The following is a 26908-nucleotide window of genomic DNA, read 5'->3' on the forward strand; positions in this document are numbered from 1 at the left end:
ACAAAAATGAAGCTAAATTTACCCTAATGATTAGCATATATGTTTTTGTTAACTAGAACTAGTAAAAAATGAAAAAATAATAATAAGCACAGTTGTACACACCTATGAGGGCCTCAGTCTTCTGTCTGAAGATGCCTTTAGATGTAGCTGTGGGCTCAGTACACGGTGCAGTCTCTAACATCACAACAGTGTCATAAGGCAGTGTAGTGCTCGAAGTAGGGATAGACTTGGCGATGGCCAAAAAGAGCTGAATGTCATTGTAGGACAGACGAATGTCCAGAACAGGAAGATGAATCTGTGAAAGAAGCAGATTAACAACCAACATTTACACGTCAAAGTCTCTTCACTAGTAATGGGGAATTATCATTATTTTTGAGTCAAAAATCATCTAGATCTTTCAGCTTAAATTTTATTTAGTGCTATACATATACTTGTGAGGTCGAGTATACATTTACTAATGTATTCCTCATGCTATGCGGTAGTAATGCTCACTATGTAAACGTTAAATATCTTTTTTTGGTTAATTTTTTATTCTTTACCTCAAGCAGTGGCGGGATGTCTTCCACATTGAAAGCATCCAGTAGACCCGAGCTGCTTTGGTATGTGGGACTTCCACACAGCTCCACCTGAATATTGACGGGGTCAATGATGGACAGTGCTGTCTCCTGCTCACTGCCAAGCCGACACGAGAACACCTGGGGATGACAAGACACCTCTGAAACACAGCTAATCCAAGTATCATCTGGATGCTGGTAGTAGGGTTGTCGAAAAAATTGATACTCAGATATATTTGATACTGAAAAAAATTTATCGGATTAGATACGCATATGCAAAAGTATCGATACCAACTTTGCCTCCTCCAGTTAACACAAAACTTCACTCAGCACCCCTGCGGAGAGGCAGGCACACAGCTCCTCCTCTCACTTGTAGCTGTAAACATGAACGCTAGTTGACGTTCACAACACTGAGCTGGTGTCGCTAACTAAAAATCTAGTTTTTTAGTTATTCTGCTGAGAGTCAGACAAACAAACAAACCGCAATGACAACATAAGGTCCTTGGTAGAATAATCCCTACAAAAACAATAGGTTCCTTGCATGTTCAATACTCAGACCTTAATAATAATAATTATGAATGCAGGATATGGATTTTTCAGGCCGATAAGATAACCAATAATTACATGCTTCATCTGGCCTATACCGAAAATAATTTCATCTTTCTTAAAAAGATGTTCATAGCCTGCAGTTTATGGATACCCGAGGGTGAAATTGCAAAATATAGTAAAAAAGTAGTGATTCATTAATATTGCATTGTTAACACAACAACTTTTTGACACATTTTGACGTATACAATAAGATATTTCAACATATTGAAATAGTTTTTCAGATAAAATAATGTGCATTCAAATAATAAGGTCTATTATAGAACTGAAAGCCTGATAAAAACTGACAAAAAGTAATGGAATATTATGCTTGAATAAAGAATAGGAAAAAGGTTTTTTTTTATTGTGGAAGGTTGATTTGTGTTTCCTGTAATAAGCAGTGTGTTTGTTGGGACTCGGGTCACCAAATGAAGTGGCTCTGTTGTGGAGAAAGAGGAATTGACGACTAAAGAAGAAATAGACAGACATGTTGTCCTGTTTCACCCACACATCTTTTGTGTCCTTCTTCTACTAATGCCTCACAGTATAACTTAAGTATACCCTAGGCTACAAAATCATCATCCAGGACTGAAGTATGAGGTCCATATGTCCGTGGTAAAACTTACATAGCTTACGTTGGCATCTATCCAACTGTGAATGTGTGCGGCAAACTTATAGGGCAGGCAGGGACACAAGTGGTGACTTGGCAGAGTGTAGTGGGTTTGAAATGTGCCATTAGCCAGTGAAATCCTTGTGTTCTACCGCAGAAAATGACTGGTCAACAAGTGTGAGATAAATAGCCGATAAAATTATTGATAAACACAGCGAGCTCATGACCTCAAACATCTGTGCATGTCCGTGGTGTGTTTACATCGGGACTGAAAACAGCGTCGCCAGTGTGGAAGTTTCTCACACTATCTTAGAGCGACTGTAGGATAGTGATTTGCAACAAATGTGCAAAGGTTCTGAGAGGGGGAAAAACATTTTCAAATTTTAACACTACTAATCTCATCACCTAACGGGTTTACACCGATCAGAGAAGCGCCACGCAGCGCCGAGAAAAGCTGTCAGCCTCCTTTCTGCCTCCATGTTAATCAATTGTGCTGTTCACATCTCTACAACAGGTTCTCTTTTATGTTTGGACGGGGAGTTTGAGGTGAGTGGTATTCAGCTGCAACATGCAACTTCACCACTAGATATCACTCGATTCTACACACTGAACCTTTGAAGTTCTCAGATCGAAGCTGTGAAAGTTGACCGCCAACTTGACATAAGAATGATGTCAATATTATTGTATGTATTGTTGTACTATTTATATAAAAAAAATCTCCGCCCTTTTTCGGGTGATATTTTCCCCCAAGATATCGGATATTGTATTGAACTTTTTCTGGGTATCACTATCGACTTTGAAATTCTAGTACCATGACAACCCGAGTAGGTATTAGAACTCCAGCCCAATTGCAGTGTGTATCAATCCTGTATTAAATATTTAAGACAACTACATATAAGCATCACTGTGTACTAAGTTGTACTCACTACAGCTAGAACAATAATTTGTCACTTAATAAAAAAAAATTTGACATTAAGCTATTGCTATGAGATGTCACCTCTATTCCAGCGAGGCTTCCAGAAAAGGGTCGGTCCAGCAGGCGGGGTTTGTAGGTGAGGACAGTGGTACCTTTCAGAATGATGGCATTGGTATCCAGACAGGACACATCCTCCACAACCACAAACTCTGTCCCTGAAGACCAGGTAACAATGTAAAATTATACACAGGGCAGGTAATTTAGGGTTCATATTTAGAAGTTCCTTAAAAGGCCTGCCATCAGCTCCCAGAAATGCAATCAATAACTTCCCAATCATCTTTTGGTTGTTGCAGTAATTGGTATTGTTTTTTTCTGATATGTTGTCACATCATTAAATAGTCCTATGTGATTGGTATGTGATTGTGGGTCTAAATGTCTCCTTAGAGTGGAGAGAAGTCTGACTTTTTGTGCAGGATGCAACAACACCAGTGTTGACATTTTGGGAATCTCAGCAACAGGTGAAATAAGAATTACTCTGTTTATCCATTAACATTTGCTTGGTGGCATCAGTAAAATAATTGATTTACTCTGTCCCATTCCTGTGAGTAAAAAAATCAGAAAGAACATTTAAGCCAAAATTTTGTTTTTTAAAGGTGCAACCCAAGGGTCATTGTACATTCAGAAAAATTGCTAGTATCAGAAGAGGTCATGCTATGTATGTAGAGTATCTGCAACTCCAGCTGTGCCTTTCTACAACAATTAAATAACAGTTCGATTTGGACGAGTTTGTGGCCACAGTGAGTATTGTTTATTAGATTACAAAATCTTTATTCAGGCGTTACTGCTATTTTCTCAGTGATGAATCATCCTTCTCTTACCTGTAACATTGATCTTGACCTCCAGACAGTGGTCCTGGGTGACCTGTACTGTGGACCTCTTGGTGACCACACCACTCTTGACTGTCTTTGGCATGACTGCCCCAGTGGTGCTGGTGCTGGTGGTGCACGAGTCAGTACTGGTGTTACTGGGCCATCGATGACGACCCTCATTGTCACCTCTCACCTTCACCACAGGTGTCCGTAGGAAGTCTCGCACCAGCTGGAGCCAGTCAAAAATGAGAAAAACCCTCAGGTTGTTGAGGACTACTGTGAAGCAGGACGAGTCGCGTGTGGCCCTGCAGGAAGGTGGATCAATTCTTAACTATTTAACACAGTCAAAAATCATCTAAATGCGATAGAAAATATGCCACAAGCTTTAAAATTGTCCAGTGATACCTGTAATGGAGTTCCAGCTGTAGCGATGCCCGGTTAGTGCCTGTTTTAGAGGGCTGAATGATGCAGTCAAAGACATTGTGCTTTGCCCCATCATGTCTACCAGTGCTTTTATTCAGCTCAGTGTACCGAGTGTCATATGCCAGAAGGGAGTGAGATACCAAGTTGACAGACTTGGATCCATTGGAGAAACTCTCAAAGAGCAGCTTTGATTTCATGAAGTCAAACCTATGCAAAAGAGTTAGGAACATATAAAAACAGATTTGTACTTCACTTTACTAACTTCACTGTAGATAAATGTGTGTTTTACAATATTTGCCCTATTCTCAGAACCATTCATAAAATAAGGAATGACAAATAGTGAAGAGTAATAACAAAATTAAGAGTGCTATTTACAGGACTTCCCTATATACATATGATTTGTTAATATGACAAGGCATTCACATGTCTTCCCTTTGTTTTAAATATTGTTTTAAAAAGAATTTGGATCAATATCTGGTTATAAGAGACACTTATGAAAGTCATCTTTCCTTCCTCTAAATGAGGCAATGAAACAATAATTGATTCAGGTATACCAATACTATGGGGTTAGGGCTAGATACTTTGGAATTGATATTTATCCGTTTCTGAAAAAACTGTCCCAGTTATATAAACTTTCTTAATCCATTACAGAAGATTTGGATAGATGGTCAAAGTTATCCAAATCTGCCTGAATTTTTTTTGTCGAAATCAGTTAAATTCCAGTATGTTGCAAATGCTTCCATAAACTGGCTCTAAGAATAGATTGCAAGATTACAAAGGATTAGAACTACAATATTGCATATATCATTATTACAACGATAATAGATCAAATCAAATTTTGTATTGTATTATTTATAATTTATGCTTAGACTAAAGACAACTTACAATATTATTTATTGTTTAAATGTTTCGAAGAGACAACAATGTGAGTTCTGTTAGACATTTTTTTAAAGAGACCGCAAGCTCAAGTCGTAGAGGCACATCCGGTGGCAACAGAAACTGCCACTGATATGTTTAGGTAGCTGCTGCAATAGTGGCCAAATTTTCCACAGCTGTTTTGGGGCAGTTGCCACTGCTGCCACCCTCTTTCAGGGCAACTACCGCTGTTTGTGATGTTTATCAGCGTGTTACTGTTCCATTGATTATGCGTTACAGCCTGCCGTGCAGGGCCCTGAAAGGGTTAAGGGCACATCCGTGGTAAAAAAATAAAAATAAAAAATGTTTCTCAATGTTTGATACTAGATGTGTGGAAATTTCTTGATTCTTAGATACATTGTGATGTGAATGTGGACTCTGCATCGATGCATAGACTAAACATAATGATTCATGCTTTCAGCTACCTTCATAGATTTAGCAGGTTTCCACCACTGAATAATTATAGCACCGCTGCTTCAGGACAGACACTCATTAAAGGTCCGGTTGTCCTGTGTCTGAGTCTCTGTCAGAGTCTGCTTCCTCCTCACTCCCCCTCTGACCTGCGCTCACTTTCCACTTTAACAATAAACACCATCACTGATCACAAGTTATTAGGACACGTAGGGGACTGACGTTTACTTTGTGTTTGTTTGATTCTTCAGAAGTTTTGAGAGATACGTTTTAACCTGCTACACAATGAGACATAACGTGACACACACAGTCAGGACTAAGGGTTAGGTAAGATCAGGGTTTAAGTAACCGGAACAATCTGGAGTAAAGATCCAACATCATCGATTAATAACTAAATGCAAGCGATCAGTTATTGTGTGAACACACACACTTTTTTTTATGTCTAAGTAATATACAAAATATGTTTTTTAATTAAATCAGACTACAACAGTATGTCTATGACAGTTGTCTTTGCTCTCCCGATGACCATACTGTATCTGCCTGCCCCCCCCCGCCAGCACCACTGCACTGAGGCACATTACTCCACTGTTCAAGAAGTGAATCTGCTCTGATGTTTTCTAATCACTCACATTTAAAATGTATCTTTATAAACACCTGCTGAATTCATATTTATGTTCCAGTACAAACGGGGCGTCGCTTCTTCTGCAACAAAGAAATTAAAAACAGCGCTGCATTATAATCTGCGGAAGTAATAAAAAAAAAGAAGAGGCCCACCTTGCTAATGAGCGTTTGTGTTCAGTGGGTTTTGGGCCATCGAAGAACTCTAGACTGACATCCATCATGTCCACCAGGAATGACAAGTTAGTAAAGACATCTCCGCTTAACACCGTCTGAAGAGAGATAAAACATCAGCACACAAACTTAAACAAATATAAACAAGAAGAGGAGGTAAACATATCTTACAAATATATTCAATATACTTGAATATTTTGAAACATTGATATCATAACCTTAGCACTTGAAAAAATAAAGCAACAGCATTATGATTCCTCTGCAAATAGGTCTCATTTAAAAATGTGATTGTTTGATGACAATGAACTGAATGTTTGGTAGATAAAGTATTATCATAGAGCTTGTTTTCGAACATAGGTCCTGGGGTCCTGCAGGTTGTAGGGTCGAAGGAATTCTTCAATCGGTTCTCCCAGGTTGTTCTCCAGCAGCCCTCTGATTAACTGGTAGTGCTCTAAGTCCAGACAGCAGTGTACTGACGACAGGCTGCCATGGATGGACATGTCAGGTACTGCATGGCTCATCTCCCTGACGATATCAAAAAAGACAATGCACACAAACATTTTTAAGGGCCTGTGAAAAACTTTAACATAACACAGTAAACATTTTTAATTACTGTAGTGGAATTTTTGCCCACCCTTTTTTGCAAAATTTTTCAAATTAGCCACATGGGAGGGATGATTTAGAACAGGTCCCTCAAAAACTTAAATTTGATTTCTTGCTCGACAAATAGACTTCAGGATTTTCTAGTAAAGAGCAGAATTCTTCATTTCATCATTGATCAAAGCAGCCGCCTACCACCATATTTGACTATTGGTATGATGATCTAATTGTGGAATGCTGTGTTAGCTTTACAACAGGTGTAATGGGATGCACGTCTTCCAATAAGTTCTTCCCTTGACTATTCGGACCACAGAATATCAACTCAAAACTTTAGGGGGTCATCAAAATGTTTTGGCAAATGTGAGATGAGCCTTTGTTTTCTCTTTTTTTGGCTAGGAGAAGGTTTGCACATTTCTCAGTGATGGATTTTTGCCAAGTGGGTAGTTCTATCTTATTGTGGAATCATGAAGACCGGCCTTGAAGGTAAAGATGATAATTTGTTGCTGAGCACTTTTTATTTTATTTGTTAAAATCTTCAAGTCCCGATAGCCATCAATAAATAAAGTCAGCTTCCAGTTGGCAGTGCACATTCATATGGGTTTAGCTTTGATGAAAGAGAGTGTTCTTGCAAGTTTTTCCAGAATTACCAATCCCAGCTTTAACTGAGGTACGAGAGACCTGCAGTTCTTTGCACCGCTTGGGTTATATTGTGACGTACTGGATGAGTTGTCAAAGTGCTCTTGGAGGAATTTTGGTAGACTGGCCACCAAGTTTTCTACATCTAATGATTAGGTTTCTCACCAGATTCAAAGACACTTATAACATTGCCAGACAGTTTCTATTAATTCTAAGTGATGTTGAAATTGAACCTGTCCGGCAGAAACAATGCCTGGGATAATATGTTGATATATGTTTAATTTACATTATATTATATTTATGATAAATGTGACAAATTAACAAAAATAGAAGAAATCAGGAAGGGGGGGAAATACTTTTTTTACACCACTGTAGTTGAATTGCTTGCATAGCAATTTCACTGTAATGCTGTGAGAGAAGTGGAGGTGATTTAACTGTAAAATTATCATAACCTTTGCCATCAATAAAATAATAATAAACAGGGCGTACTTATCCAGATTACGTTCCAATTTTAGTTTGAGACGGCAGCAATCTTTCAGCAGGTTGTTTCCAGTGCGACGAACAGAGTAGGAAGGGAAGATGAGGTTTGAGGTTTCAGGAGGTTTACCAACACAGTCCCAGGGCTGACAAGCCACACGCTCTGCAGCGAAAATATCCATTTCTTGTAAGTCAAGCGCAATGCAGTCCAACAGGCACATGTGGTCCTCTAAAGAGGGAAAAACACTAGGTTTCAGCTGTTTTAAAGATAGTCACATAGAACTTCAATGGTGGTTCAATACTTATAAAATACAGTTTAACTGCAACATTTCAAAGCAAACTTCGAAGACAATTAGTATTACTTTCATGGTCTTACATTTACCTCTAACAGTACACAGTAACAGCTAGAACATACAGAGGCTAACTTTCTTTCAAAGTTTGCAGTAATAATAACCTAAGCTGTGAGTGCCATTCTCATCAGGAGTTCTACCAATGTCTGAGCCCTGTGGCCTGCCAAGGGTAAAACCTGTGGGGGATGAAGTGGTGCTAGGCTTCTCCTGCTTACAACCGCTTCCTGCTGTTCTCTGAACCCGTTCCTTTTTTTAAGAGAAAAGAAAGAAAGAAAGAGGAACATAGTTACACAAGTCCCTTTAGCAATGTTATCAAAACATAAACACAAAATCTTAACACACAGACCCCGAGGCCTGTGTGTGTGTGTGTGCGCTGTCAGGGGGGGCACACACACACAAGCACGATTTTTTACTGTTCCACCGTTAAAGAGATGCGGACATCGACACATTAGTTCCGCCTCACATTTTCTCCTTCCGGTCGGGCGCCCCACCTGTTATGCCTCTGCGGCATAGTTTGAGAATCACTGATGTAACCACAGGTACCTTGATGCCCTGCTCTTTTGCTACATTAACATTTCAGAGATTCAAATTTTCATTACACAAACATAATCCTAACCTATTTTTAACCTAAATATATCTGGTCATCATGGAAGTAATTTCAAGAGTTTTTCGATATACACTCAACGGGACCTTCATTGTCCTTACGGTGAGACTCTGAACTAATTGGGAAATAGTTCTGAGAATTATTATACAGTATTAACCGGATTTAGTCGACAAACTATTCAAATTCAAACGAATTGCATTTCATCTGATTGATGTCTGACTGCAAATATTGTCATACAGGGTATTATATATTTCTTAAAATATATAGTGTCCTATATAATGACTTAAACCAGGGGTTCTCAAACTTTTGCAAGCTGGGCGCCCCCAAAGCCCCCCCCCCCCTGCCACCCTCTACTACACCATCAACAGATAGATGGATAGATAGATGGATAGATGGATAGATAGCATAGTTATTGATAGGCCTGACATGTCAATGTTAGGCTATTGTTATTGTTAGGCCCGTACAGACAATTATTATTACTATTTTATCACTAGGCATTTCTGATATTGGGAGTGACACAGTATCATTTGAGTTTAGCAGCTGCACTCTCTCCTATCATTATTCTACACGTCTTGCGCGGCCGGCAAAATCAGTGTTTCAGCAATTGTATGGGGTTTGCCAATCTTAGCAATTGTATGAGCAACTACACACGATGCCTCCAGACACTGCTTGGAGACAGTGCTATGCTTGGAGATGGTGGTTTGTTGTTGCTGGAGGCCATCACGTTTACGTTTAAAGACGTCCACAGACTTCTCTTTCAAGTCAGAGTGTTTTGTGTCGAGGGGCCTTTTCAATTTGCACGGCTTCATGCTGTCATTTGCCAGCACCTCGGCACACAAAACACACTGAGGACGTTGCTCAGTCGTGACAGTGTCATTGAAACCAAACTGCAAATAGCTCTCGTCATATTTGCGAAGCTTTGGCTTCTTCGCAACTGGCGCATCAGTTGCCTGACTTTTACGAATCAGAAACTTGTTCGTAGTACAGTGTGTGTGAAGTTAATAAAGTTTGAATTGCAACGTCTTGGTCTTGTGAGTGTGTTTGTATGTGCGGCTGTGAGCAACTTGCACACGAATAATGAATAAGGCTGTGCTAGGCAATGGTTCCTCACAAAGCGAACAGTACACAATGTAGACAGGGACAGCACAGAATAGTATTCAAGTGCTGGTGTTTCATTTGTTGCAACACGGTGGATGATTGAAGATGTTAAGGTAGGTGTAAAGGAGAAAAGGGCTAGCTGCAGTTGGAAGAAGATAGCTAGCTAGAAGGCTAGCTCTTGGGGCTACGAGCTTTCTAAAAAGACTGTGGAGCAAATTACTCCTTAGATTAGGCTACAATAGGCCTACTGCACGTGCAAGAAGGTATTACTAAGGAAGGAGTGAGTCTTTAAAAAGATTTTAATTTTTTTTTTTCCCTCCGTCTGTGACATCGCGCTTACCCTGGAGAGTGTTGGTGCCCCCCACTTTGAGAACCACTGGTCTACAAGATCCACATTCCGGTTTGTCCTTTCCTTCGTTGTGGATAACATAGATTACTGCCTCGCTTCAAGATGGAGGCATTTTGGCGTCTGTTAAGGTTGTGTTGCAGGCCTAAGAAGGCTTGGCACTAGGGATGAGCGAGTACAGCATTATCTGTATCTGTATCTGTATCTGTTAACCATATGAATTATCCGTATCCGTACTCAGAGTGGGCGGGGCCTAACCAGGAAGTGGGTGTGATTTAACCCGGAAGTGGGCTGGTTCAACATAACTTTCTTTTTTAACTTTGACATTTTTTTATGATTTTTTTATTTTTATTTTTTTTAAATTTATTTCCACACCAGGTGTAAATGGATTTGGTAAATGGATTTGTATTTATATAGCGCTTTTCTAGTCTGATGAAGACCACTCAAAGCGCTTTACAGTACAGTTTCACATTCACCCATTCACACACACATTCATACAGTGCATCTACTTGCAGCACTTTGTTATTCTATGGGGGGCTATTGAGGGTTCAGCATCTTGCCCAAGGACACTTCGGCATGCAGATGGTTCAGACTGGGGATCGAACCGCCGACCTTCAGGTTGGAGGACGACCACTCTACCCCTCAGCCACAGCCGCCCACAACAGGTGTGTGTGTGTGTGTGTGTGTAAGTGAGATGCGAGGGACGTTCACTGTCTCCTGGAGAAATGAACACTCTGTGTTTTTAGTATAGAAACATGTGAATTATATTCGTTCACAAGTCATACAGACTGGTTTTGTTATTTTCACTTTACATTAACACTTAAAGTTTAGTGCAGTGTAATTGTTTGCCGTGATAATTAAATGCCAGTGTGATAATAAATGACAATTTCAAACCATACAAACTGTCATGTTGTACTGTATTTAATAGAGGTTTACTTTACTGTAAAGTAAGTGTAAATGTAAAGTGAAAATAACAAAACCAGTCATTATGACTTGTGAAGGAATATAATTCACGTCTTTCTATACTTAAAACACAGAGTGTTAATTTCTCCGGGAGACAGTGAACGTCCCTCGCATCTCCAGCGCTCCTCTACTGAGCCAATGCAGGTCACGTGAAAAATGATCCAAAGACTCGTACCCGAAGACCCAGTCGGGAAATGAACGAATCATTTCTGCTTCCTTGACTGAGCCTATGGAACAGTCCCGATGCGCAGTGAACCTGAGTGACTGAGAGACAGAGAGCTGTTCTGTGAGTGAGTGAGCAGAGCCGTGTGTGAAGGGGAGCGCTGTGACGCTGTGTGAGGATTTTCATTCAGTCCGAGCACAGATAATGACTCCGATTACTCGTATTATAATCGTACTCGGCAAAAGTGCTTTATCCGTACCGGATACTCGTTTCAGCCGAGGATCCGGCTCATCTCTACTTGGCACTAACTCAAATCAAAATGTCTTAAGGCCGATATATGCTCCTCCGTTTTTACTGACACGGACAGAGAAACGCCCACTCCGAGCGCCAGCTTTTCGTGCACCTCTGATTTTTCTAACTATCCGTGATTATTTCGGAGAGCCTTTGGACAGCCCTTGGCTGTGATTGGTCCGCTAACGACAGCATTTCTAAACAACATCATTTCCGGACCTCAAACTTCCGGTTTCCTTCCCTGTATCAAAACAAACCCAAACACAACCACGATTCTACGATTAATGTGACAAGTGTGTTAAGCCAACGGAGTTGTCCGGCTGACGGTGGCTGGTTAGAGCAATGACGGCATGTGTCACATACGGTTATAACGAACTTTCAGAACGGCGCTAGCGGGCTAGCCACCATGCTAACTTTGGTGTTAACAGCTCAAAAACCCGCTGTCACCACATTTATTCCACTTCTATCATGACACTGTTTCTCAAGCACCGTCAGGTTAGAAGCAAACACTTAGTAGTAGTTACTATCGGGAGTCCCTGCTGACTGTGTGTGGATGCTGAGGGGGAAGCTAGCTGCCTCCGTGTAGCTTCAGGCTGTGGAATTAGCAACACAGTTCGGAAACAAGACCGGGGAACCGCTGCGCTAAGAAACGATTACATCAGCATTTTGACCCGCTGGGTGTCACTTTATTTAGTTATGTTAGTTGCCCTCTTTCAGTGTGTGTGAGGACAGCCTGGAGCAGGAAAATAAACACACGTGGACTTCTTCTAGAACATAGAGGTAGGCTTCTCTAAGCTCGATTTCCGTTGCACCACCTTCTGTTTGGTGGTGAATTGTCTTCAGCACTTAAAGTTGTCGGAGAAGCGAAAATCAAAAAGAGTCCGTGGGATCCGTGCATCCCTCTGCGCGCCACAGACACGGACAAGCATAATGGAGCCTTTATACCTCTCTGAAGGAAGGCCATCCGGACACGGGTGACTTATTAGCTTTAAGCTTAGAGATAGCACTGTTCAGTTCTTTCTCAGTTACCCCTGCTGTCAATATCTGATTTTATTCTTCTAATAGAAGAGGAGGATTGATTGAATTTAGGAATTTGCCAATTTGTTGCTCGTTCTCTAGATGTGGTTGCGTAAACAGAGATTTATAGTTCTTTTTAAAGGCTCTTTGTATTTCATCTTGTTTATAGTGTATAGATTTAGAAACCGGGCCCCCTATTTTGTATATAGCTTGACCGCTTTTGCAGTTTTCTCGCGAGAATTTCCGCTGATTTAGGGCCTGACTCAAAATATTTCTGTTTTGTAATTTTTTTTTTCAATTTCCTGTGAGTGTAATATATTTATTTCGTTTCTCACTTTCTTTATTTTCATCAGCACATTTTTCACGTTTTTTGTTCTCTCTTATGCTGTGTTTCAAGATCTTTTAATTCTTTATTAAGGTTTATTAGTCTTAATTGTTTTTTTTTTTCTTTTCATGGGCACAGTAAGATATGATTCTCCCCTTCATGACTGCTTTTAAGGCATCCCATACTGAGTCAACCTCCTTGTTATCGTTTTCTTCAAGATAAGTTTTTATTTCCTTTCTCATTTGGCTCTTAAACTGTAGGTTGTTTAGAGTACTTGTATTTAACCTCCACAATTTTTTTTAAAACTTTGTGGCTTATAAGTACAGTGCGAGACAAGGGTGCATGATCAGAAACATTTATACTTCCAATATCACAGCTATACATTCTATGGCGATCTCTCTTCAACACAAAAAAGGTAAAAGTCTCTCCATAGATCTAGTATGCCCATCTCCGTCATTAAAGCGTTAACTCTTCTATGCAATGGAGTATTCATTAAGTTTTTTGATGAATCTAGTCTTGGGTTAAGACGGATGTTCCAATCTCCAGCACTTATGACAATTCCCGGTGCCCCTATCATTCAATCAAATATATTTCTGTAGAATACAAAATCACTTCCAGGGGGGGCATAAATGTTACATAATGTCAATGAAATGCATCTTTTTTTCCAGAGACTATTATATATCACCCTTCCTTTTCCCTTTCCATTTTTGATAATATTTGACTTCTCTTTGCTGGGCTTAAAATCCCTTTCACATTAAATGAGATAACTTTTAGAACGTTCTCATTCATAGTTTCCAGTTTGATTAGCACAAAAGGACTTCTTAAAGTCAAAGTCCCCATAAGGGAGAGGCCCACTTTGTGTCGGTGGTTGGGCCCTAAAGAGTGGCTTCATGGTAGCGTGGATCTGAACAAGGTTGGAGTAGATCAAACCATGGATAACAAGCCAATTAACAAGTCCTGACACATTTAATTTGGTAGAAAATAAAACTGTAGGAGTAATTGCCTGTTTTAAACGCCATGGCAGTCTTCCGGGCAAATAACCAGAATGAATAACGCTCGTGTCAGTTACAACTTATCTGAATTTCTATGGCCTTCTGAATTCTTGTAGTTTATCCTGGTATTGATAGCACTGGGTGTTTTGGGAGTGTGTGAAGCCATCCGCTGCACAGGTTTCTGCTCTCCACTGCGGTCACGCCCTCTCCCCACCAACTGCCATTCAGACAGGAGCTCTTGGTCCAGAGCAGCAGAGGAAACCCTCGTGAGGCCATGTCCCTTGTCGCTTCTGCAGCATTCTGAAACAGCCGGGTGCCATTCTTGTAGAAGACGCAAAATTCTTGTTGAAGACGCGAGGGGTACCCCATACCCATACATCGCGGGGTACGGGGTACTTGGCTTCGGCGTATTCACTGTGTTTCTTAAGCATCTCGGGGGGGGAGTCATGTTCAACGTAGAAGCGATCATTGTTGAAAAGCCCTTGTTTTTTCTGCCAAGCTCTACGGAGCACCTTTTCCTTCATCGGGTATCTCCTGAACTTGACGACTATCGAGCAAGGGGCTCTTGCGTGCTTGCTTACCCCTTCTTGCGTGTCTCTGAAAACGCAGAGGCATGCGCCGGCCTTAAGTGCATCAACCCCGAGGGTACAAACCCAGAACAACAAGAATCAAGAAAGTACAATTTCTTCAAAAAATAAAGCAAAACAAAGTGCTATAAGTAAGTGCCATTTAAGTGCTACTAAATTGTTATTTTAAAAAAAAAAAATTTTTTATTAAATATTTTTTAAAAATATATTACATTTGTAGACATTGATGCGGGCCAATTCAAAATGGATGACAGGCCGCAGTTGGCCCGCGGGCTGTAGTTTGGACACCCCTGTTCTAGAAGGTCGATAACATCAACTGGCGGTATGCATTAATAAGTGCGGCAGAACGTAACTTGTCCTATGTTCTAAAATAGGAAGCATAGAGGTATTGATGTCTGATCTACTGAGTGGGCCACATGGCTTTCATAGTACTGCCATACAAACCAGTAGCCAGTCAGATTTACCTTGAGCCTCAGTGTACCCCCAAGTTCGGCCTGTATCATTGTATCATTGATTACAAGGCAAAAACACCTGATGATGCTAAGGTGCAAAGGGAATTTATGACACATGACACACAAAGCTTCTTATTCCAGCTTCTCCTTCCTCTTCTCCATCCTTATCACATCAAAGTAATTCATATCTCATCAATACATGTAACTGACTTGACCCCTTCCCCGGAGTCCCTGTGCCTTATCGCCTGCAGATCCAGGGCCGCAGCTTTGGCCACATCATGGCTTACAATGTGTGGATCGAGTATCAGAGGTCACAATGGTGGATCCAGTATGGCGGATTCTATATCGTGCGGGCTGATTGTAATATAAATGGCGGATCCTTTATCGCGTTGGCATCAGATATATATTTGGACTATAGTGGCAGCCGATCTTGATGGTGGATCATGATCTTGCTGGTTGCTGACCATAGACTATGATTGCAGCAGGACTGCTTTACATGTAGTATTTTTCCTCAGATACTTGACCTTCAAGTATCTGACCTTTAGTTATCCTTCAAAATGTTTACCCTCATCAATGCTGCTAAAACCTTTATCCTGATGATGTTTTCCTCTACACTTGACATCTATTGCACTTCTGTCCGTCCTGGGAGAGGGATCCCTCACAGGTGGCTCTCTCTGAGGTTTCTACGTATGTGTGGAGAGCCAGACACCCGCGTATAGACAACCAGTCCCATCCCCTTCAGGACACCATCACAGCACTGGGCAGTTCAGCGACAGACTGGTTCACCCTGAAATGTCTGAAGGAGCGGTATCGCGGGTCGTTCCTTCCTGCAGCAGTAAGACTATACAACCAGCTCTGCCCCTTGTAAAAATTACATTAACCATAATTATTATGCACTGCACTTTAACACTTTAAGTCTCAACTGTAGTATATTCGCTGTGCTATATTGATCTGTCTGTGCAATATCAAAGGTTCATGTGACCACTGTAAATATCCTCACACTGCATATATTTCCTACCGTTACTGTGCTTTACACTGTATATACTAGTTAAATAACATTCATATGTTTTTCTGTATTTCTCTATATTGTCTTATATTTCTTACTCTTAAGTACTTGCTGATGTATTTTTGACTCTTGCTGCTGTAATACTGCAAATTTCCCAATCGTGAGACTTAAAAGGGACTTCTTATTTTATCACTATATCTGTGACCACAATAAGCGATTTCCACTGTACAGCATATTGCAAAGTCAACGGCTATTCAATTTACTGACATTTTAAACAAATCAATAATATCAATCCTTTAACTGTGCTCAGACGACCGAGTTGGTTGGTTGAGAATTGACAGGATAGTTCATGTAGTTAAAACAAGACTTAACAGGATGATTTTCACAAGCTTAAATTTGGTTAAACAACATTTAAATGGCAACACAAAACCAAGCTCTGTATGCATTGATATATAGGCATTATGACTCACCAGAAGGGAATAAGGCATGAACCATAGAGAGTTTCTTTACCTTGTCTTGAAAGGCAAAGGTGCCATGATCCCCAGCAGGCAAGAAGCAGTTCTGCACCCTGAGCTGGCCAAGGTTGGCTACAATGACCCTTGTTGACTGTGAGCTCTCCGGGATGAGAATAACTGGGGCGCCAGCCTCGATATCCAGCAAAACTCTGGATGCCCTCTGAGGATGATCTCGCACCTGCATTAAGAGAGGGGGAGTAGCAAGGTCAAGAAGGATAGGGAAAGAGTAGGACAAAATCTAATTAAAAAGATCGTAAGTTAAAACAAAATCAGCTGAAAAGTATAGTGAGATCAAAAATATTTCTGGATAATGCACGAAAAAAATCTGTTTTTTTATTTGAATCAAGCACTGCTATTTTGCCAGCTAGGGTTTGGGTCAGGCTGGATTCAAGTTGTCTTACTTATGTGAGTTTCATAGTAAAGAGCCCCAAGCAGGTAGTACTCACAGCCTGGCCCTCCATTGCAGCCCTCTGTCTGCCCAGGACATCCTGAAGCTGGGTGAAGTGTTGAATGAAAGCCACCACCTCGGCCTGGAAGCGCTGGGTGTGTACATACTGCACTGAGGCCATCTCCAAAGACACCTTGATGTCATATTCCCGCTCCAGGTAAGGATCAGGCTGGCCATATCTGAATGGAGCAGAACATAAGGGTGACTAAAACAACACCAATTATTCAATGTGCTTTAGTATCATGAAGAGAAATTGTCTGTTGAAACTTCGGTGATATATACTTATGGATGTTAAAAATAAGGGCTTCCCCTCCTCGTGTGGTGAAGCGTTCCCTGTAGAGATCACCGTGTGGGGTCAGGTCACTCAGGGACAAACTTCCTAAACTGCCTTGTAATGCCAGGTTGCCATCTGAAATATTAACCATAATGTGATTTACTGGGATTAAGAACATAAACTTAACCTAAAAGTGTGGAGGGTTTGTTTAATCCAGGAGGTGAATTTATTGTTTTCCATACGCACCCAACACTTCCAGATGAGCAGATAATTTAGACACACTAGCTCTGGCAAGCTCATTGAGTTTCTTGTTCAATACAAGAGACAGAGAATGAACCTAAAATGAAAACATGGACAGGTTAAGTCATGAAGCATTCACATCAAAGCTGATCTTTAACCTGCCTCAAGGCTGACAGAGAATACAAATTTTAATAATACGTTCTCAGAATAAAATGTGAATATTTACCACGTTATTAGCTACCAGTTTATCATTCAAATAATAAACTGAAAACTAGATATAATAGAATAAAGAAAAAGACGCATGAAACCATAGTCCAGTTTGTGTTAAATCTCTCAATTAACAATGCTTAGTCTGAAGTATAGGTAGCCTGTTACTTCGATTGTATCAGATTTGGCGGCAACGCCAGAAGTGTTTTGTGGACTCAAACACTTCAACCACCCATCCATTGGCATGGTGGTGAGTAGATAATTAGTGTTTTTTCATTTTTTTGTGAATTATCCCTTTAAGAGGTAACAGTTTCACTTATATAGGTGCATACAATGTTGTAATGCCTCTTTAAATAATCGGGAAATACAATTTACTTAAAAACACTATCTACTGCCTAAATAAAGCCTATCAATGTCTCACAATGTCCCTGACCACATCACTTTCAAACCAATAGCATTGCTTTGCACAGGGCGTTAGATAGGGCCCAGAGTAACCCATTTTTCATAAAATCTATTCATATATACTGTATGTACATATATTGATATTTTGAAAGGTAACCCATTCTTAAATGCACCTTGTATAGTGACTGACCTTTAGGTCCACTTTGGTATTGACGGCCTCTGTTGTCTCCTTCTCACGGATGTCTGATTCATACAGAGGGTGTCCGGGCACAGGTTTGGGTGACATAGGGAAGACTTTAACTGCATGATTATTGGCTGTGGAGCCTATACCAAAAAAGTCCAGGATAACCACCCAGGTCTGAAGTGTGATCAAAACGTCCAGGCAGTTGAAGTCAACATCCACGCTTCTTCCCACACTGCCATATCTTGTTTTGAACTCTGGGTGGTTCTGGTCCACCAGCAGCACATTGATATGAACTAGTGAGTCGTCAAAGTTTGGGGGTTGCTGAGGGTAAGGTGTATGATGGGTAGGAGAGGGAGGTGGAGTGCTTGGACAGTCCGGATCCCTCTTTGATTTGCGACTACTTCCCGAAGGGGTGCTGGGAAGCCTCTGGTATAGCTGGAAGACATTCTGGGCCTCTTCCATGTGTGCAGGCAGTGAGCGAGGCATGTCTGGGTACAGGGCATTGGTTGCTGATGGACAACTTTGAGAAAGGTACTCCTTTGGACTGAAGTTGGAGGGCTTGGGAGCTCCACGGGACACTATTAAATGTTTGTACTTTGATTCAGGGTTCTGTTCCAGTAGGTCTTCCATTAGCAGTGAACGCAGAGCTAGCTGGACTACCAGTAAGTGAGGATGGTCTTTGGTAAAGTCCCCCTCTAGATCTTGGAAGCGCAGGCTGACCAAGCCCTGAGAACCCTGGGTCAGGTCAGCACTGAGTTGGACCTGCAATTCTGCAACGTGTAATGTGACTTTAAGCTGAGTGAATGAAGGAGAGTGAAGAGCAGATTTGCGAGACTGTAGAGGCAAAGGAGAGGAAAGTGACAAGTGGGAAAAACTGGAATGGGGAGGGTCCCTTGCAAACAGCCCTCCCTGTGGGTCAGGAAAGCGGTGAGGTCTGGTTGAAGAAGGAGTTGGTGTTGGTGGTGTGGGCGGTTGGCTGGGGGTGTTTCGTTGCTCCTCATTCAGAAACAAATTGTCCAGTGTCTGTAGGACTTGTTCATGTACAGACTTGCACAGAAAAACCTATAACCACAGAGTCAAATATGAAATGAAACTTAGTAACCGCACATCAAAAATGTCTTTCAATAGCCCTATGCAGCTACATTTTAACTTGTGTAATCAAATGTGCATACTTTGAATTCTCAGTCTGTATTTATTTGAATTAGAGGTAAAAACAGGCTTATTTTACAGACATCATTAGACTCGAAATGAGGTTATTTACACCGTGCTTTAAGACAAAAAGTGATATCTTCCAATGGGTTGCACTCACAGGCTATCTGAGGTGCTATCGTCCGCTAGCTTAGCCACTTTCGGTGGACTTTTGGGCCATAAACCGGGTGTAAATTACCTTGATTCGAGGTGGAATATGAATGTCAGCGCTTGCGGACCCTTGGATGACACCACACGAACGGTATGGAGGCATGTTGTTTCTGTTGTTTTATTAGATCTGAAGAAGGACTCACCATAGACTTCAATTGAATTGGGTTCTGCTCGAACAAAGTTTACCCCGAGACTGTAGAAGTGTTTTGTGGACTCAAAACACTTCACCCACCCCTCCGTTACAACAGTGGGGAGTAGATAATGAGTGCATTTTACATTTTTGGGAGAAATATCCCTTTAAGTATTCATCCTTACTAAGAGTAGATTAACAGTGATGAAAATAACAACACAGAAAAGGCTGGAATTAGGGAGAGAAACAGAGTGCTAAGAATGGAATGACTACCATTGTATTTATGGAATTAGTGTTGTGGTGGAATGTAATTTAATTTTAAAAAATTGTACGGTGCCAAATCATAATTCAAGGAACTTCACATAGTAAAGGCGCAATATGAACATTAATCATCACATAATGATCTTATATCAGTGAAATCTTTTTCCGTAGCTGAACGCATTCATCAGCCCCTCCCGCTTGCTCTCTTCCCTAGTCGCGCTTACACAAACACACATACATGTATAAACTCATACTGGGTAAAAATAACCGAATTTGTAAACTTAGATAATGTATGGTGAGCTGGAGATGGCTAAAGTTTGAACCATGTTACCGTCTAGCTAAGAATTTACAGTATTAATATTATGTATACCTGGACAGGGTTGACGAATTTGCCCTCGATTCTTAGTAACCCTGAGCTCCTGCTGGGATCCTCTGTGGTGAGGAAGGTAAACTGAGTGTCTTCGTCAACTGGAACTTTCTCCAGGGTGAACTGTATGGTAGTGTCTTTCAATATATGGAAGGCTGGTAAAAAAAACAAATTATGTGAAATTGGTGTAACAAGTTGCATATAACAAGGTATATCTGCATATTTGCATTCCCATGCACACTAAGGTCCAATCCCATTTTACCCCTTAGCCCTACTCCCTGTTTTCGAGGGATATCTTGGCCCTTGAAACAGAGTCACAAGGGATAGTGGTTGAAATCTTCCCCTACGAATTGGGACAGCCCTTCAAGAAGCCGTTACATTATCAGTAGTCGTCGAGGAAACCCGACACGACATCTGTAGTCGTCGATGTAAAGGGACGAGAGATTTGCCGGGGATATCATTGTAATAATATTATTGAGACCTTAAATAAACCAATGCTAATATTTGCAGTTACTAAAGTGACAAACCTATGATATCCAAATATCAGCTATGCTAATGCGGTGAATCAATCACATTTGAAATTGAGAAAAACTTGGATGCTCTGCATTATTTCACATATGAATCAAAAGCACACAGCTTCAGTTGCTAGCAGTGGTGTGTAGGCAACCCTTCCAGGATGCTTTGTAATTAGAGGAGCAGTTAAGTTCAGTAACATCGCTGCTTTACGCGGGTTCAATCAAGTGCATCGTGTGTGAGGGGGAAGAGACATGAAATTATGTGAAAATACAGGACAATCATGAAAAAAAAACATCGCTAGCATAATAACGCTAGTGGTCGTGATCTTTTGTTTTAAGGTTGTTGTGAAATTTTTAAATCCCTATTAATGGAGAAAATACTACATTTGTGGTTCTCTTTCCCAGCTTGCCGGGGATTCGCAATGCATTCTTGGTAACCCTTGGTTTGAAGGGGGGTCGGAAAAATCTCAGTTTCGAGGGTTATAAAAGCCCTACCCCTCGGCCCAAAACCTCCGTCCCAAAAGGTATTGGGACAGCCTACCCCTACACGTGACCGTGCAAAACGAAGGGGAAAGCCTAAGGGGTAGGGCCAACGGATGAAATGGGATTGGCCTAAAGCAAAAAATTCCAAATGCAACCATCCTGAACATCTGTAATATTCTCACCTTTTCCTCGACTGAGGGATTCAAAGAAGTCATGACGTGTAAACTGTGGTTCATCCTGACTGATGCTTCCATTGCAGGATGGTGACATCGGGCCAGTAATATCCCCTCTGGGTTGCCTCCTCAAAACCAAATGACTCATGTTGAGTGAATACAGCCGAATATCCTTGACAAAAACCTGCAACCTCTCTCCTTCAGAGTCTTGCCCAGTGACAAAATTCTGGATTGTTATGCTTCCCAGATGACCAACCAATAGCTCAGGGTGTCCAGGTTTTCGTGGAATAGATACAACTGGGGATTCAATGCTGATATTAAGGTTGAGCTTCACCAAGAAAGTGTCTAAAGTCGATTCAGGTTCATCCACGGGAACATCCTCCTCATCCTCAAATGGATAAGCACAGCTCTGACTGTAAGCTCGAGTTCTCCGTGACGGGGTCTCAAAGAGTGAAACCATACCGCTGTACTCTGCCGTCTTGGTGGCTAGAACTGTTGACACTTTGGTAGCAGCACTTCTCAACATGGAGCGGAAATTTTCTTCTACCTCGTTAGCAGACAGACTGAGCTCCTTCAAGAACTTTGCAGAGTGGTTATAGTGCAAGGATGCCATCTGAAGTTGCAAAGAACATTCTCCTTGCATTTTCTCCAAGAGGTGAAAATACAAAGCTTCTGAGGGAGACCCTGCTGTATCAGCAAGGAATTTTAGTCTGCCAAGAGTTGAGGAGCTATCCTCAACATTGCCAATGCTAACCACAAACTGACTTTTGCCTCCTTCCTGGGACAGGTCCACCAACTGCATGGACCCAAGCGAACCATTGATGTCCAAACGACTGCCCATTGACACATTGATCTTGGTGCTAGTAATACTGGCAGTAGCAATCTTAAGTCCTTTCTTCTCAGCAACCAGGACAGTGCCAGTGGACACGGTCCGCAGGAGAAGCAAGTTAAGGCGGTGAATCTCTACAGTCAGCTCTTTGTTCTGGTCATATGTGACCTGATATGTCACCTCTTCTTCATCACTGTGGGGCTGTGTTGAATGATGTTGTGCCGCTGATATACGTTCTTCTTTGGGGAAAGACTTCTGAAGGAACTTCAGTAACTCCACCATGGTTTCAGGGTTGAGAATGATGTCCAGGTTGTTGACCTGAATGCTTGTCACCTGAAGGGAGCTGTCCAGGTTCATGGAGGGGCAGTCTGAGCTCACAAACTGGTACTCAAGCTTAATTAGGGCCTCCTGGTCCTTGAAAAGTGAACTGAAAGGAGAGATTCTATCTACAGGCATACCAGAGGATGACTCAGTATGGTGGCACTGATGTTCAGGAGACCTATCATCAGGGGACGATACAGGGGTTGAGGCCAGGCTCTCTCTGAGGCTGCCTGTGGGTATGTCAAAACTGAGATGCTTGTGAGAAGCCACAAGGAGGTCAAAGTCTGAGCCATAAGTCTGTAAAGTGTCCACAAGCAGAAGACCATGGACAGTCAGAGAGACTTCAGCATCATAAGGCCGCTTGACAAAATGAGCATTTGTGCCAAATACCTTGAGAACAGATATGTAGCGGCCATCACTCTCTACACCAAGCTGCATGTAGTTAATGTTGAATTCAACTAAGAGTAGACGGGACTCCACGAGGACTTCCCGCGTGTGCTGCTCTAAAGTCATCACACTCTGTGTCAGGTTCTTAGAGGAACCCTGCAGCTTCCAGGAGCTGTCCTCTCTCTGAAAGATCTTGTCATGACGGAGTGTAAGGTCAGGAGACCTTATATTTGGGTCTCTCTCTTGACTTTTACCTCCTTCCTTCACAGCTGGGCTGCTAAGCCTAGCCAAACAACTCCTAAGGGCAGTCATCTTCTCAAGGTTGATATGGACTTTGAGGTCTGGTAGGGTTCCTGAAAGCACAGCCCCTGGGAGCTGGGGGTCTGATGTATAACGCAGTCTCTGCTCAAGCTGTAGCAGCACATTGAACTTCTCCACCACATGAGTGGGGCCTACCTCACTCTCTTGAAGATGTTTCCAGCTGTCTTTATAGCGACCAACCATTATCTGCAGGTCCTTGAAAGACAAAGAGTATTTTTCATACAGCTTTCTGCTGTAGGCCTGTGTACATTCAGGTGAACTAAGGCTGGGAAGATCAGGACTTCTAATTGGTGCTTTCATTGAAATGTCTGGCTCAGGTGGTGGAGATTCTGGTGGCGTGGCAAGGGGTGTCTGGTACTCCTCATCACTCATGTCTTCCTTTTCAGGCTGAGTAGCTTTAGTGCTGGCTTTATCGTCATCTTCAAAGAAAATGAATAACAGTAAGTATGAGCTTGATTAAAAACCTCAGGGCAGAGGAATAATGATATTTGTGTGTGCTTGTAATTTTTCGTTAAATTGCTGATTATTTTACCTTGAGAATTTGTGAGGAGAATCCTGCCTAAATCAACAACAACTAACATTGGGTCCCTCGACTGGAAATCATCTGGAAAAATCACCTGTGGTGCACAAATGTCCAATTTCATAGTCCAGCGCTTACTGTTTTCCTAAAAAAAAACCACAATAGTTGTATTTAAAAATTATTAAACTGACCATTATTTCATGTCACCATCAAGGATATATCTCTTACAATAAACTCTCCCACAAGTAGCTGGTCAATGGTTTGTCGAATTTCGGCCTTTGTCTGCATCTTCAGCTTGTTGTACTGTCTCCTTGCAGCTTCTGCCACTCTAAGCTCCAACTCTGACTGATAGCCAAAACCTGTGGATGAAAGAAATAAGTTTAACCTACAATCTGTCTAATAATTCCAGAAATCTCAGTCTGTCTTTCAGTATGTGGCTTGCATATCTTGAGAACCTTTCATGTTATCGGCTTCACACTTGGCATGAATATTATTAACAGCCCAGGAAAATGCAGTATAATATTAATAAACTTTGAGTAAACAGGTGACCAACGCTCTGTTGCAGCAGCGGCTGGGATTCATCAATGTAAGTGATGTCAATCATGACACCAGCGTAAATAATGACAACAGGCCCATTTCAGATAATGACCACACACACACACACACACACACACACACACACACACACACACACACACACACACACACACACACACACACACACACACACACACACACACACACACACACACACACACACACACACACACACACACACACACACACACACACACACACACACACACTTTTGCTACCTGAGGTGTGAACTTTTCCTTTGTAGAAGAACTCTGTAACTTCTTTGATTGCTTGCGGGTTGTAGATGATGTTCAATGGACTAGTATTCACTTCCAGTCTTCTCTCAAACTTGCACCTTGCTGGGTTTTGCTCATATATCATCTCAAAAACTGGAGACAATGAGCACTCTGCACTGCATCCTGAAAATACAAAAGAAAACACACATCGTATCCAGTGGCGTCATAGTGGGGGGGGAAGTGGGACTGACTTTGCGGGGCCGCAGGAGGGAGGGGGGCACTTGAAAAAGCTTGAATGATTTTTATTTTTATTAATCTTGTTAATTTAATATCTAAGTACTTAATGAAAATGGCTGAAACTTGCTAAATAAATCGATTGATTGACTGAAATTTGTTTTCAAACAGGCTTCCTGAGGTCACCTTTCTCAAACCCAACAAACAAATGGTTTAGTCTTTGCTGCATGCAATCTATATACAATCTTGGTTTTCAAAATGCCACTCAGGAAAGCATATGTAAAGCCAGGGAGTCAGAAAAGAAAAGAAAAGTAAGAAAGGAAAGAGAAAGAGAAAGAGATAGATGTTGTCTGATGTTGAATCTGAGTGGTTAATTCCCCTTTATTAGGAGCTCATAGTAAAATAAGAATGCAGACTTGAACCTGGACATGTCCGCTTATTTTGCCACATCTAGTCAAATCCCACTCAAAAAGAGCAACAACTTCTGTGAGTGACCCTTCACAATAAAGTCCCATACAGATCCACTGCTTAGATGACAGGAAATACAAATTCACAGACCAACCTTTCACAATAAAGGCAAATAAATAAAATAGCTTACTTAGTTGTTTTCACACAGGGTGATGATCGACCGACCGCAGAGCTACAGCTGAGTATATACAGAGGGTTTATCTTGAAGATGGACATAAATGTGTGTGTGAGAGAGACAGGCCGAGCAAGAGAGAGAGCAAGAGACAGAGGTAGGTTGAGCAAGAGAGAAAGTGACAGCCTATTGGCCTTCCTCTGAAGTTTTAATATAACTATAGCCTTTCTCAGGATGTGATCACTGTATTTGTATCTGTATTTCCTTGTATAAAAGTAGTCCTATGCATTCAAATAAATACCAGTATTATACAGCTTGCATTTTCCACTCCTGCAAATATTTCACCATAAAAACATTTAAAAAACAGATGAATGGATTCAGGCAACAGAAACACTAGAGAATCAATCAATCAAATTTTTTTTTTTTTCAACTAGTTCATTTTCAACTGCATGAACTGAACTTGGAAATCGTTCTTTGTAAGTGTGAACACTGGTTCTACAGATGGGCTCAGATTCAGATTTCACATTCACATTTAATTGTGTAAAGGTTTGGTTGATTTAAAATAGAAAAGAAAAATTGGCTAACCTGTGATTAGTCTGATTAAAAAATGTAATCATTTGACAGCCCTAATTTATTTATATTAAATGTGGTATGTACTGTTCATATGTGACTACCCTAACAAACACTACATATTCATTTGTACAATTGACTGTGATTTGTATAATTGTTTTTTAAATATGCATAAGGGACATTATGAAGCGAGAGAGAAAGGGGGCCCATAGAGACTGCTTGTGTATAGGGCCCAGAATCTTGTGCTATGCCCCATCATATCTATTAAGAGCCAAATAACAGAAATGGATTAAAACCTGGTTCAGTTCCATGATGAGTGTATGTCAACCATTTTTACAAATGCCTCCAGCAGGGCAGAGATGTTGCCAAACAATAAAATGAGTATCTCTATTCAATTATAAAATATTCCATACAAAACGGCCTATATATATCTATATATGGCTCATTTCCAGTGTTATCGACCATTCAAAGCGCTTTACAATATACATTGCTCTCACTCACTTTTGTACGTTCATATGCTTCATATCTTATTTCTATCATGACAATCATACACTGTCGGTACAGCCATCAGGATAAATTTGGGGTTTTGTGTCAACAGTTCAAACTATAGACTAAGTAGGTGAGTAGGTGAACAAATTACCACCCGTCTGGTAAGTGGACGATCCTCAGAGCCACGCACAACAACTAGACTAGTACATGTTTGACAGCTTAACAAGGTAAACATGAGGTTTACATTGAAAGTAGTATTTAATGTTGTTTAAATTGAGAATGTTACTATATAAATTTTTTAAAAA

At 41.1% G+C, this 26908-nt stretch overlaps 1 protein-coding gene across 5 annotated transcripts in view; it reads right to left on the reverse strand.

Moving 5' to 3' along the window:
* vps13d (vacuolar protein sorting 13 homolog D) overlaps positions 1-26908 on the reverse strand; it is a 110418-nt gene that overhangs the window by 53291 nt on the left and 30219 nt on the right. For 4 of the 5 annotated variants that reach the window (XM_061074542.1, XM_061074541.1, XM_061074543.1 and 1 more), the window contains 19 exons: positions 24734-24913; positions 24147-24277; positions 23931-24063; positions 21550-23817; positions 20373-20524; positions 18259-19314; positions 17466-17556; positions 17228-17354; positions 16944-17124; positions 16493-16675; positions 8243-8384; positions 7801-8017; positions 6429-6600; positions 6058-6173; positions 3940-4164; positions 3544-3839; positions 2747-2880; positions 540-695; positions 103-295 (listed from right to left, as the gene is read on the reverse strand). In XM_061074542.1, coding sequence (XP_060930525.1) covers positions 103-295; positions 540-695; positions 2747-2880; positions 3544-3839; positions 3940-4164; positions 6058-6173; positions 6429-6600; positions 7801-8017; positions 8243-8384; positions 16493-16675; positions 16944-17124; positions 17228-17354; positions 17466-17556; positions 18259-19314; positions 20373-20524; positions 21550-23817; positions 23931-24063; positions 24147-24277; positions 24734-24913 — 6153 coding nt within the window. The remainder of the gene's footprint in view (positions 1-102; positions 296-539; positions 696-2746; positions 2881-3543; positions 3840-3939; positions 4165-6057; positions 6174-6428; positions 6601-7800; positions 8018-8242; positions 8385-16492; positions 16676-16943; positions 17125-17227; positions 17355-17465; positions 17557-18258; positions 19315-20372; positions 20525-21549; positions 23818-23930; positions 24064-24146; positions 24278-24733; positions 24914-26908) is intronic. The other variant, XM_061074546.1, reaches the window with a different exon arrangement.

The sequence above is a fragment of the Limanda limanda genome, chromosome 7, assembly GCF_963576545.1.
Source record: "Limanda limanda chromosome 7, fLimLim1.1, whole genome shotgun sequence".
Taxonomy (NCBI): Eukaryota; Metazoa; Chordata; class Actinopteri; order Pleuronectiformes; family Pleuronectidae; genus Limanda; species Limanda limanda.